The sequence below is a fragment of the Pongo abelii genome, chromosome 4 (assembly GCF_028885655.2).
Source record: "Pongo abelii isolate AG06213 chromosome 4, NHGRI_mPonAbe1-v2.0_pri, whole genome shotgun sequence".
Classification (NCBI taxonomy): domain Eukaryota; kingdom Metazoa; phylum Chordata; class Mammalia; order Primates; family Hominidae; genus Pongo; species Pongo abelii.
The window spans coordinates 142581026-142595259 of NC_071989.2; the positions used below are offsets into that span (position 1 = coordinate 142581026).

General features: G+C 43.2%; 1 protein-coding gene across 12 annotated transcripts in view; it reads right to left on the bottom strand.

Moving 5' to 3' along the window:
* Positions 1-7685: 7685 nt before the first annotated feature.
* The window catches only part of LOC100462342 (cyclin-dependent kinase-like 3), a 144775-nt gene continuing 138226 nt past the window's right edge, over positions 7686-14234 (bottom strand). For all 12 annotated transcript variants that reach the window (XR_008525742.2, XM_054556532.2, XM_054556522.2 and 9 more), the window contains one exon: positions 7686-7820. Coding sequence is in view for 7 of the 12 variants with exons in the window: in XM_054556532.2 (XP_054412507.2) it covers positions 7788-7820 (33 nt within the window). In the remaining 5 variants the exon portion in view is untranslated. The remainder of the gene's footprint in view (positions 7821-14234) is intronic.

The following is a 14234-nucleotide window of genomic DNA, read 5'->3' on the forward strand; positions in this document are numbered from 1 at the left end:
TAGAACAAAATATCTAATGGACATTAAAATGAAAATTCATTTTGACTTATCTGGTCTTGACTCATTTGACCTCACTGACTCAATTCTAGAGCTGAAGAATATTTGGAACAAAAAATTTAAAGAAAACCAAAAAGAATTGTCTTTTTAATTTATTGGCAAACACCAGAAAGTAAATAAAGCAAATATGCTTTAAGAAAGAATCTTTGCTCAGATGGCAAATTCAATATACAGCAAGTCTGAGTGTTGCCCATGATGTTTAAACATAGCTATAAATAAAAATCATCTGATGGTGGGGGTGGGGTAGGAGGAGGATAACCTTGAGCAAATAGCTTTATAATAGGCACCCTACCCAAGATACAAAAATTGACATTAAACATGGAGTAGGAATGAGATATATCTTGTCAGCAATTCTCTTGGCATTGTTAGGTTTATTTTGTTGTTGTTGTTCCTTCCAGTTCCCTGACTTCTAAACTTACTGAGATAGAAACTAGACCGGTGTCAGAAACGACTCTGGAGTCAGATGGAACTGGGTTTGAATTCTGGTTCTGCAACCGCCTAGATGTGTGAACTTTGGCAAGTTACCTAACTTTTCTGAGTCTTGGTTTTCTCATCTATAAAGTGGGAATAATTATAATAGACAAATAATAAGGTTATTCTGAGAATTAAATGAAATTATAAATAAATAAAACCAGGCTGGGCGCAGTGGCTCACTTCTGTAATCCCAGCACTTTGGGAGGCTGAGGCAGGTGGATCACCTGAGGTCAGGAGTTCGAGACCAGCCTGGCCAACCTGGCAAACCACCATCTCTACTAAAACTACAAAAAATTAGCCAGGTGTGGTGGTGTGTGCCTGTAATCCCAGTTACTCAGGAGGCTGAGACACGAGAATAGCTCAAATCCAGGAGGCGGAGGCTGCAGTGAGCCAAGATCGTGCCACTGCACTCCAGCCTGGGCGAAAGAGCAGGACTCTGTCTCAATAAATAAATAAATAAATAACACCAAAATAGTATTAATTAATGTATAATAAGTGCTAGATGTTGTTATTTTTATTATTATAATTTCAAAGTGGGCTTGGATTTTAAATACATACCCTCTAATGCCAGTTGGAGTCCTTCATATCTGCAGTGAAATACATAGTGGTGTTTGGAAACAGAAATAGAGGTATCAAAAATATGTAGGCTGGGCGCAGTGGCCTGTAATCCCAGCACTTTGGGAGGCTGAGGCGGGTGGATTACTGAAGGTCAGGAGTTCGAGACTAGCCTGGCCAACATGGTGAAACCCCGTCTCTACTAAAAATACAAAAATTAGCCAGGCGTCCTGGTGGGTGCCTGTAATCCCAGCTACTCGGGAGGCTGAGGCAGGAGAATTGCTTGAACCTGGGAGACGGAGGTTGCAGTGAGCCAAGATCACGTCATTGCACTTCAGCCTGGGTGACAGAGTGAGACTCTGTCTCAAAATAAATAAATAAATAAAATAAAAACATCATGTAAACACAAAGCCATTGGATGAAGTGGGGATGAAGGAGGAAATTCAAGGAGAGGTAGAGATGGAATAAACAGAACAACTCCTCTCTTGCCTTGCCATCCATTCAGACTTGTTATATAGAGAAAAAGTTACTTAGGACTAAATCCAAGAATTAATACAATCGGTCTCATGCTCCTGTCAGCTCAGAATCTTACATCTGAAAAGGGTGCCATAGTTGAAAAGGATAACATGTTCTTTGTACCAAGGCCTTTTATGCCCCAGAAGCCCCAAAATGAAGTCCTGAGCAGTCAAAATCTTAGTGGCTTTGGCCATGGAAAGCCTGCCATGCTCTGGCCAACGACACCTGCCCAGCTACCAGACAATTTCTGCACTTAGCTTACACAATGATGCCTGCAGCTCATTGGTATCTGTCTCTGTTCTTTGTAGTTTTCAGAAAAATTAAGTTTATATTCCCCTTTCACCTGGAATTAGAATTTGATAAATGTAGCCAAAATTTTGTGGCCAGGAACTTTGCCACAGATATACTGCCTTTTCCCCCAGCTTCTACAGTCTGGCTAAAGAAAAAAGAGAGAAATGACCACGTCCCCTGGTGATGCCCCTGATGTCTGGATAGTATTCTCAGTCACAAAAGGAGTCATTTTTCCATTACAGGAAAAAAAAACTCTGAAATGGAAGGCAAAGTTCATCACTCCAGAAGGCTGGGAAAATCTTAATAATACTGTCACCAACTCTGTAGCTATGAAAAATCCTATCATACAAGTATGTTTGATATAGAATATTATTCATAACATATTAAGTATTAAAAATACCTTATAAAGGCTGGGTGCGGTGGTTCACGTCTGTAATCCCAGCACTTTGGGAGGCTGAGGCAGGAAGATCACGAGGTCAGGAGTTCGAGACCAGCCTGGCCAGCATAGTGAAACCCTGTCTCTACCAAAAATACAAAAAATTAGCCAGGCATGGTGGCGCGTACCTGTAGTCCCAGCTACTCAGGAGGCTGAAGCAGGAGAATTGCTTGAACCCAGCAGGCAGAGGTTGCAGTGAGCCAAGATCACACCACTGCACTCCAGCCTGGGTGACAGAGTGACACTCCGTCTCAAAAAAAAAAAAAAAAAAAAAAACCCTTATAAAACAGTATGCATGATATAACCCCAATTTCATTAACATATATTGTAAATATATGTTTATAAGAAACTTTAGAAAGCCACAGAGTGAAGTATTAATAGTGGTTACTTCCAGTGAGTAGGATTATTTTTTAGTTTCTTCTTTTTGCTAACTTGACTTTTCTGTAGTGAATACATAATGCTTTTATAATTATGAAAGAAAATGGCTGGGCGCGGTGGCTAACACTTGCAATCCCAACACTTTGGGAGGCCAAGGCAGGCAGATCACCTGAGGTCAGGAATTTGAGACCCGCCTGACCAACATGGTGAAATCTCATCTCTATTAAAAATACAAAAATTAGCTGGGCTTGGTGGCGGGCACCTGTAACCCCAGCTACTCAGGAGGCTGAGGCAGGAGAATCGCTTGAACCCAGGAGGCGGAGGTTGCAGTGAGCCGAAATCATGCCACTGCACTCCAGCCTGGGTGACAGAGCAAGACTCCATCTCAAAAAAAAAAAAAAAAAAGGCAGGGGGAGCCAGGCGTCGTGGTTCACACCTGTAATCCCAGCACTTTGGGAGGCTGAGGTGGGCAGATCACGAGGTCAGGAATTCAAGACCAGCCTGGCCGATATGGTGAAACCCCAGCTCAACTGAAAACACAAAAATCAGCTGGACACGGTGGCACGCACCTGTAATCCCAGCTACTCAGGAGGCTGAGGCAGGAAAATCACTTGAACCTGGGATGCGGAGGTTGCAGTGAGCCAAGATTGCGCCATTGGACTCCAGCCTAGGCGACAGAGTGAGACTCTGACTCAAAAATAAATAAATAAAAATCCCAGCACTTTGGGAGGCTAAGGCAGGCGGATCACGAGGTCAGGAGTTCAAGACCAGCCTGACCAACATGGTGAAACCTCATCTGTACTAAAAATACAAAAATTAGTTGGGCATGGTGGCGCATGCCTGTAATCGCAACTACTCAGGAGGCTGAGGCAGGAGAATTGCTTGGATCCAGGAGGCAAAGGTTGCAGTGAGTGGAGATTGCACCACTGCACTCCAGCCTGGGTGACAGAGCGAGACTCCGGCTCAAAAAAAAAGAGAAAAAGAAAATGTTGGATATGTGAATAAACATGACAAGGCATCTCTTGGGAGAATCACAGGCCTTAAGAACCAAAGAACATGTAGCCAATATAGCCAATAGTTCTGCCAAGTATTCCACTATACCCTGCAATGTTACTCAACGGCCCTCACTTTCTTATGGAAAGAAGTCTGAGCTCTCCTATGGCCCTCTCACATGGCCTCTTCTCCTGCCTTCTCTCTCACTATAAGCTCTCCTCCTCAGCTTAGCTGGCCACCTCCCCAAACCAATTCTGTACTCATCCAACTCCATTCCTTCTTTCACCCTTTGCTCATCCTGCCCTGAATCCCTGGATTCCCCTCTGGTATCTATATTAACCTTACCTGTCATTTAAGGTCAGTTGAGACCCCACTTTTCAGAGAAGACTCTGAAAAGTCTTCTCTGGTGACTCTACATCTCTCTTGATCAAGAGTACTTAGCAGATTAGCAGGAGACTCTTAGAGACTGGTGGGACAGCACAGAGACCTGCTATCTGTCAGGGCAAAGGGGTGTGAATGGAGGAGGACTTATTGGTGAGCCCATACAAGATGTTCTCTAGAGACTTACAGAAACACTGTGGAGGAGAGAGATGCTTTGCAGCGAGCCAGAGGGGAAATCTGTTTATATTTTGTTCTTTATTTTCCAGATTAGGCAGTTTACCAGTGTTCTACCTTGATTCCTGACAAAATTTAAAAATTAGATTCACCAAAGCAGGTGAATTTCCAAGCACAGAGGTATCTAAACGGTGCTATGAAATTCATTTGCAAAGATAGAAACATAGGTCCACACTGCTCTCCTGTCTGATGGAAGAAAAAGAAACTCTCCCCTCATAGGAGTGTTTGTTCTCTGGCCAATAGAGGGAACACCAAACAGGAAGACCCCTCCATTACTAAGTACTTCTATGCTCATGTTTAAATTGTGATTCTGGAAGATGGTAATTGAGTTGGGTCCCCAGACAAAAGAAGGAGCAGATAGTATATGTGAAAAAGAGAAACTGATGGGTGATTTAGTGTCTACAAGTTGATGGTTGGTTCTTAGAGGAAGGATTGCTAATCAGTTGTCTCCGTCTTTGCAGGAACAGGCAAGAGGAAATGAGCCTCTGTCAAGGAGTAACAATAATAAGGGCCAGCATTTAGGAAGCACTTACTACATGTCAAAACTCTTCTAAGTGTTTTCCGTGTATTCTTCCTTTTTTTTTTTTTTTTTCAGACGGAGTCACACTCTTGTTGCCCAGGCTAGAGTGCAGTGGTGTGATCTCAGCTCACTGCAACCTCTGCCTTCTGGGTTCAAGCAATTCTTGTGCCTCAGCCTCCTGAGTAGCTGGGATTACAGGAATGCACCACCATGCCTGGCTAATTTTTGCATTTGTAACAGAGACAGGGTTTCAGCATCTTGGCCAGGCTGGTCTCGAACTCCTGACCTCAAGTGATCCGCCCACCTCAGCCTCCCAGTGTGCTGGGATTACAGGCGTGAGCCACCCCACCTGGTCATGTTTCCCACGTATTAATACATTTACACCTCACAACTTATGAGGCAGGTACTATTATTATCCTCCTTTTACAGATGATGGAACTGAGGCACAGAGGGATTAAGTAACTTGTCTAAGGTAAAATAGTAAACAAAGGAGCTGGGATACAAACTCAGTCTGGCTTTAGCTCAGGAGAAGCACCAAACTCTTAACTACTGGAGAGGCTTTAGCATCAGATCACAGTGATTTTCATGAAAGAAAGATCATGACCTTTGACCACCTGACAATTCTAGTGCCTAGTAATCTCCAAGGACAGAGCAGGTAACTCATGTCCTTAGAGGTTCTGACTTGGTGAGCAGACTGTGGCCCAGCCCCACCACATAAGCCCTCTACTCCTGTTCTCTCTTCCCCTCTCTTCTCCCCATACCATCCTCATTTGCCCTCTTCTGGTGTACCCCCTTTCTTTTTCCTCTCCTTCTTTCCCTCCTATTCCCCAACATGTCCAGCTTTCTGGGATAACTCACAGGCAATATTTGGTTCCTCTTTTGGTACTCAGAATCAAAAGGGCTGCTGGTCTCTGACCTACACCTTTCTAAGCCACCTTTTTGTGAATGAGATCATCCACAGTCCGCCACAGGCTGAGCACAGACAGCTTAGGAAGAAATGAAAAAAAAAAAAAATCCTAAAAACAAATTGCCGGCCGGCGCAGTGGCTCATGTCTGTAATCCCAGCACTTTGGGAGGCTGAGGCAGGTAGATCATGAGGTCAGGAATTCAAGACCAGCTTGGCCAACATAGTGAAACCCCCATCTCTACTAAAAATACAAAAAAATTAGCTGGGCATGGTGGTACATGCCTGTAGTCCCAGCTACTTGGGAGGCGAAGGGAGGAGAATCGCCTGAACCTTGGAGGTGGAGGTTGCAGTGGGCCGAGATCGTGCCACTCCACTCCAGCTTGAACAACAGAGTAAGACTTCATCTCAAAAAAAAAAAAAAAAACCCAAATTGCCCTGTCTAGACTCAGTGTTCTCTGTGCACATCAAGGAATATCAGTTGCCCTGTTACACTGGTTTGTCTTGCCTTTTTAAATCAAGTAAACAACACAATGTGGACAGCACTCTCTTCCTTTTAGCAACCAGTTGTAGAATAAGGAGAGCTGGGTTCAATCTCCTTATTCATCATCGATCTGAATGACTGTGAACACATCCTCTCCCATCAGTTTCCCCATCCAACAATGCAAAAATTGGACTGTATTAGAGAGTTCTCAATTTAGGATTCATGGGTAGGTTCAGCGGGGCAGGGGGGGGGTCCATCAACTCTCAAAAAATAATGTATGGAAATTTTGTGGTTTTTAATGGAAATTCGTATTGAGATTATTTATTTATTTGTTTATTTATTTATTTATTTTTGGGACAGAGTCTCGCTCTTGTTGCCCAGGCTGGAATGCATTGGTGTGATCTCGGCTCACTGCAAATTCCGCCTCACGGGTTGAAGCAATTCTCCCACCTCAGCCTCCCAAGTAGCCAGGATTACAGGCACCCACCACCACACCCTGCTAATTTTTTAATTTCTAGTAGAGACAGGGTTTCACCATGTTGGCCAGGCTGGTCTTGAACTCCTGACCTCAGGTGATCCATCTGCCTTGGCCTCCCAAAGTCCTGGGATTACAGGCGTGAGCCACCGGGCCCAGCCGAGATTATTTTTATTTATTTATTTATTTGAGACAGAGTTTTGCTCTTGTCACCCAGGCTGGAGTGCAGTTGCGCAATCTTGGCTCACTGCAACCTCTGCTTCCTGGGTTCAAGCAATTCCTCCACCTCAGCCTCCTGAGTAGCTGGGATTACAGGTGCATACCACCATGCCCAGCTAATTTTTGTATTTTTAGTAGAGACAGGGTTTCACCATCTTGTCCAGGCTGGTCTCGAACTCCTGACCTCAGGCGATCTGCCTGCCTCGGCCTCCCAAAGTACTGATATTACAGGTGTGAGCCACCACGCCCAGCCTTATTGAGATAATTTTAGATTCACATGCATCTATAAGAAATAATACAGAGAGATCCCAGTTTCTCAGTGGTAACATCTTGCAGTATTATAGTACCATATCACAACTTGGAAATTGGTATTGATTCAATTCACCTATCTTATTCAGATTTCCCCAGTTTTACATGCACATAATTGTGTGTGTGTTAGTATGGTTATTTAGTGCTATACAATTGGGAATTTTCTTTTGCATGTGCTTTTTTTTTCTGGGGAAAGGTTCTTAGCTTTCATCAGATTCTCTCAAGCATCAGAGATCCAAAAAGGGATTTGAGTCCCAGCTCTGGGAAATCTAGAAGACCATTCCTGAACCTCCATAGCTGTCTATTTCAGCAATCAACATTTAATTAGCAATTACCCCACAGCAGGCATAGGAATGCATATGAAGGAGAGGTGGTAGAGAGGGGTGCTGGGAAAGGAGGGCAAGCCCGAAGTTGCATACTACACTGTCTACCGAGCTTATGCTCAGGGGAGACGCACAGTCCAACAGGCAAACAAATTATTTATTAAACATGCACAGCAGAGGAATGGCCTTGTTGTTTGGGGAAGCTGGGGAAGTATTTCCACAGAAGCTGATGGTTTAGTTACATCTTGGAGGATAATCCAGAATTTTTCAGCTGAGGAGAGAAGAATTAATTGTTAAAATAATTCCCTCCAATCAGATCTATTCTAGATGTTTTGAAGAAAACATAGGAAACCATGCCTACATTTGTTTATTGTACAATGTTAAGGTGTCAGATTCAACTCCCATGTGCTGGTGCTGAGGCCAAGAGATTTTTTCCCCCTGAGTCTGTTTTCCACTATCTTGTCCAAATTGGATACCAGATCCTGTCTGCTTAGCTTGAGAAAGGCATTTTATCTCTGGTGCCTTGATGACATTAGAGCTTATATTTAAAGCATGAGTGATGAGAAGACACCAAAGCTAAGACCTTGGCTCTGTCCCATCCATAGAGTTCTCTCCTCCTCTGCATCGAAGGCTCTAGAAGCCAGTCCTGCGTTGTCTGGTGGGAGCCAGAGCTGGTCAGAGCCATGAGTAAAACATCTCTGCCCTCCAGTTGACTCTCCAGTCACTGGGATCTCCTATTCTTTCAAGGGCTCATCAGAAATCCTCAGGGAGACAAGAAATAAACATTTAAAAAAAGAAAAGAAAACCTTGTGGGAGGGCCAGGCACACTGGCTCACGCCTGTAACCTCAGCACTTTGGGAGGACAAGGTGAGCAGATCACTTGAGCTCAGGAGTTTGAGACAAGCCTCAGCAACATGGCAAAACCCCGTCTCTACTAAAAATCCAAAATTTAGGCAGGCGTGGTGATGGGCAACTGTTGTCCCAGCTACTTGGGAGGTTGAGGTGAGAGGATTGCTTGAGTCCGGGAGGTGGAGGTTGCAGTGAGCAGAGATGGCGCCACTGCACTCCAGCCTGGGCAACAGAGCAAGACTCTGTCTCAAAAAAAAAAAAAAAAGAAAGAAAAAAAAAGAAACCCTCAGGAGTTTGGGCACTGGGGCTCCTCCATGTCTGTCCTCTCTATATTCGCTGGTTAGCTGCCTTGTGTCGGCTCTGGCTCAGACACCCCAAGGGGGCCTCTTTCTCTGTGTGAATTTCAGGTTCCTCATCAGGCCATTCAGTTCCCAGTACTGTTCTAGGAGAAATCATCTGAGTGTAGCCATTTCTGGGTTTGGAAGACCAAGACTCTACCACTGGGTACCCTTTGAAGAACTCTTTAGAAGCCCGATTCTAGAGGGTACCATTTCCGCACCATTTCTTATCATCTGTGTCCTCATGCAAGCTGTTTATCCCCTTAAATCTTAGTATCTTCATCTGTAACATGGGGATCATAATAGTACTATCCTCATAGGATTATTTTAAGCTTTAATCTCTGTAAAATTCTTAGCATATAAGTATTCTATCTACATTAGTTATTACTAACATCTATTTCTATAATATGATTATTTTTGGTTATTAAAAAAAACTTCACGGCTGAACGTGGTGGCTCACGCCTGTAATCCCAGCACTTTGGGAGGCCTAGGTGGGCGGATCACTTGAGGTCAGGAGTTCGAGACCAGCCCGGCCAACATGGTGAAACCCCGTCTCTACTAAAAAAAATATGAAAACAACAACAATAAAAAATCTTCAACAAGAAAAAAAAAAAAATCTTCACTGTAGCAAATTTGTGAACTACTGCAAGTTTAAGGAAGAAACAATCATAACATCCAGAGATAAGTGCTATTATCGTTTTGATGTATGGTATTCCCAGCTTAATTTTTCTTGCTTTTTTTTTTCTCTCTTTTTTTTTTTGAGATGGAGTCTTGCTCTCTTGCCCAGGCTGGAGTGCAGTGGCGCAATCTCGGCTCACTGCAGCCTCTGCCTCTGGGTTTCAAGTGATTCTCCTGCCTCAGCCTCCCAAGTAGCTGAGATTACAGGCACAGGCCACCATGCCTGGCTAATTTTTTTATTTTTGGTAGAAATGGGGCTTCATCATGTTGGCCAGGCTGGTGTCAAACTCCTGACCTCTAGTGATCCACCCACCTCAGCCTCCCAAAGTGCTGGGATTACAGGCGTGAGCTACCGCTCCTGGCTGTTTTTTTGTTTTTGCTTTTTATTTGTTTGTTTTGAGACATGGTCTTGCTCTGTCACCCAGGCTGGAGTGCAATGGCATGTTCACAGCTCACTGCAGCCTTGACCTCCTGGGCTCAAGTGATCCTCCCACCTCTGCCTCCTTAGTAGCTGGGACCACAGGCGCTCGCCACTGCACCTGGCTAATTTTTGTATTTTTTGTAGAGATGACGTCTCACTATGTTATCCAGGCTGGTCTCAAACTCCTGGGCTCAAGCGATCCTCCACCTCAGCCTCCCAAAATACTAGGATTACAGATGTGAGCCACTGTGCCCAGCCCTTTCTTCCCAGCTTTTTTGATGCATATATATATACTTAGGGAAAATAAAAAACCGGGTTCATATTGTGTGCTGTGTTATTCAACTGACATATTATGAGCATTTTCTCATATACTTAGATACTATTAGAAAATAATATTTTTAGAGACTACTTAGTTTTCTAGAACATTGATATAACCCAGTTTATGTAACTAATATATTAGTTTGGTATTAGATTATTTAGATTATTTCCTATTTTTATATTTATAAATACTGTGGTAAATGTTCTTGTTCATAAATTTTTGTATGCATCTCTGCTTATTTCCTTAAGATAAATGCTTAGAAGTGAACTGACTGACTACACAAAAAGCTATACCCTGTTTTTGTTTTTTTAATGTCAGGTGTACAGAATTAGATTAACCAGAATGCTTGGTTCATGGTTCACTCTCATAACTGGTATATGGATGGCCCGGTTTTGTTCATTTAGGTGGTAAATTTATTAATAATGTAATCAGTACCTGTGAATTTATAACCCTAAACAAAAGCTAGGACCTTGACAAAACTAATATCCAACCATAGTTCCTCCTGACCCCACTGCCCCATCTCCTTGCTCCCCACCCCAGAAAATCATCCTGAATCCTGTGCTCATTTCCTTGCTTTCCTTTTTATATAGTTTTATTATATCTGTATATATTCCTTTTTTTTTTTTTTTTTGAGACAAAGTCTCTATTGTCCAGGCTGGAGTGCAATGGCATGATCTCGGCTCACTGCAAGCTCTGCCTCCTGGGTTCCTGCCTCAGCCTTCCCAGTAGCCGGGATTATAGCCGTGTCCCACCACACCTGGCTAACTTTTGTATTTTTATTTTTATTTATTTTTTTGAGACAGAGTCTCGCTCTGTCACCCAGGCTGGAGTGCAGTGGCACAATCTCAGCTCACTGCCACCTCCACCTCCCAGTTCAAGCGATTCTCCCGCCCCAGCCTCCTGAGTAGCTGGGACTACAGGCGCGCACCAACACATCTGGCTAATTTTTGTATTTTCAGTAGAGACGGGATTTCACCATATTGGCCAGGCTGGTCTCGAACTCCTGACCTCGTGATCCGCCTGCCTCGGCCACCCAAAGTGCTGGGATTACAGGCGTGAGCCACTGCGCCCGACAACTTTTGTATTTTTAGTAGAGACAGGGTTTCACCATATTGCCTAGGCTGGTCTCGAATTCCTGACCTCACGTGATCCGCCCCACCTCGGCCTCCCAAAGTGCTGGGATTACAGGCGTGAGCCACCGCGCTTGGCCAATATCTGTACATATTCCTAAAGAATAGTTTTTAAATTGTTCTGAGTTTCATAAAAAAGGATATTATGTTGTATGTAATCTTTCAGGATTTATTTTATTTTTCACTTGAATTTATTTTGCTAAAATCCGTCTGTATGATTGCATTTCACTGTAGTTCATTCATTTTGACTGATGTAAAATAATCCAATACATAAATATACCACAGTTTATAATCTACTCTCTTACTGATGGGCAACTGCGTTGTTTCTAGGATTTTGTTCTTGCACACGCTGCTATTATGAACATTATTGTCAATGTCTCCTGTTGTACCTGTGCAAGCATTTCTCTAGAAAATCAATTGACACTTCCCCCAGCCATGGATGAGAGAGCCCCTGGATCCATATCCTCTGGTATTGATGTTTCCATGGTTTGGGATCTATGTTGTCGGGTTGCTTTCCAGGTGGTTAGATCAGTTTGCCTCTCCTCCAGCAATGTAGGAGAATGCCCATTGCCCCAAACTCCCTCCAACACTGGGAATCTTTAAAAGATTTTTGACCATTTCATAGGAGAAAGATAACATCTCCCTGCTGTTTAACTTTGTGGTAAGGTACTGACTGTTTCAAAAGCTGAGTGAGAAGGGATTTGGTTCAGAGAATCGTTCTCAGTCTGATAATTTCAGTGATATTTCTGGAACTGATTACCCAGTGGCTCAGATGCTTTCCCATGTCCTGAAAGAGGTGACACTGTTGGAAGGAGGGAGTGAGGGGGGCCAGGATGGGAAACAAGCCCAATCACCACAGTGCAAGCTTGTCTTCTGGTCCCAGCCCCTGCCAGTGTCAGATCACTTTTTCTCCTAATGAAATAGGCATTATCTCCCCCTACTCCCCAACCGAGAAAAGCCAGTATAATTCTACCCTTTGTTATTTGAATTGATAAATTTAAACCTCCTTCCCTCTCTGCAGTAAAAGAACTTTCTATTTTGGGCTCGGTGACATAGCCAACACCAAGCAGAGAGCAGCAGGCTGCAGCATGAGTTAATAGTTTTTCTTCAAGGGAGAGCGAATCCATAAGCAAACAGAAGGCCCTTCCAAACTGTGTCGTCTGCATAGCAACATGCAGCCCATTCGCTTGTCTTTATGCTGACGAATATATTTCTGAAAGGCTGAAAATTGAATACTACCTAATCTTCAGAGGAAGCTGGTGCATTAATTCTGAATTAATCAGGTTTCTTAATTCCATTCAATTTCCCCCCTCCCCACCCTGTGTACCTAACACTGGAATAGGTACTGTCAGGGAAGGGAATTCTGTTTTCAAGTGGATTTCTAGTCATCAAAGATTTGAGGAGTGCCCAAAACATTTTTCCTAAGAATATGACTTACTCTGCTAGTCTGTTTCCATGCATGAAATCCCCCATATTGGGGTAGAATCCTGGGTCTTAGAAGCCCCCAGGCATGCACAGAGGCATGTTCAGTTTTTCTTATGGGAAGTTTCCAATACTCACAAAAGTAGAGATAATAATATAATAAACACCCATTACCTATTGCTTGGCCTCAACGATTAACAATATATGGCAGTCTTGTTTTATCTATACCCCACCCCTCCCTCACCATCATTTTAAAGCAAATTTTAAAGCAAATCATGGTTATCTTCATATTTAAATACTATAAATTCTATAATAAATAAGGACTTTTTTCAATAACCACTATGTCACATATAAAACAATTAAAAATAATTCCTAATGTCAACTGGTATCCAGCCAGAAATCAAATTGCCCTGACTTTCCTAATGTCATTCTGTAATAGTTTATTCTAATCAGAAGCAAAACAATGTCATTTGTATTTGTTATATCTGTCTTTTTGAGTTTATAACATACATATGTGTATATATATGTGTGTGTGTGTATATATATATTCATATATACATGAATACACACACATACATATATATATGTGTGTGTGTGTATTATTTTTCTTGTTGTTTGTTTTGTTTTTGTTTTTTGAGACAGGATCTCTCCCTGTTGCCCAAGCTGAAGTATAGTGGCACAATTATAGCTCACTGTAGCCTCAAACTCCTGGGCTCAAGCGATCCTCCCACCTCGGCTTCTCTAATAGCTGGGACTACAGGCACATACCCCCATGCCCAGGTATTTTTTATTTTATTTTTTCTGGAGACAGGATCTTACTCCGTTGTCCAGGCTGGCCTTGAACTCTTGATTTCAAGTGATCCTCCCACCTTGGCCTCCCAAAGTTCCAGAGATTACAGGCGTGAACCACTGGACCCAGCCTTAATTTATAACAATTCCTCTTTTTTTTTTTTATAGTCCTACTTTTTGGTGTTGTTGAAGATAATGGGTCTTTTAGTTATTACTGCTGTGTAACAAGCCACCCCAAACTTAGTGGCATAAAATAACAACCCATTTATTGTGTTTACAGAGCCTATGGGTCAGGAATTCAGACAGGACACAGTTGGGGATGGCTTCTCTCAGCTCCAAGCTGTCTGGGGACTCATCTGGGAAGATTCAGCCTGAGGATGACTTCACAACTGGGAGCTAGAAGCAGCTGAAGGCTTGTTTACTCACATTTCAGTGGCTGGGCCTGACGCATTCAAAAACTAGGACTGCTGACCACAGCGCCTACACATGGCCTCTCTCTGTGCCTTGGCTTTCTCACAGAATGGCAAGTTAAACTTCTTACATAGCAGCTTAGGGCTACAAATGCAAGTGTTCCAGCCACAAGGTGGATGCTGTATCACTTTTCTTTTTGAGATGGAGTCTCACTCTGTCACCCGGCTGGAGTGCAGTGGCACCATCTTGGCTCACTGTAACCTCCGCCTCCCAGGTTCAAGCGATTCTCCTGCCTCAGCCTCCTGAGTAGCTGGGATTACAGGCATGC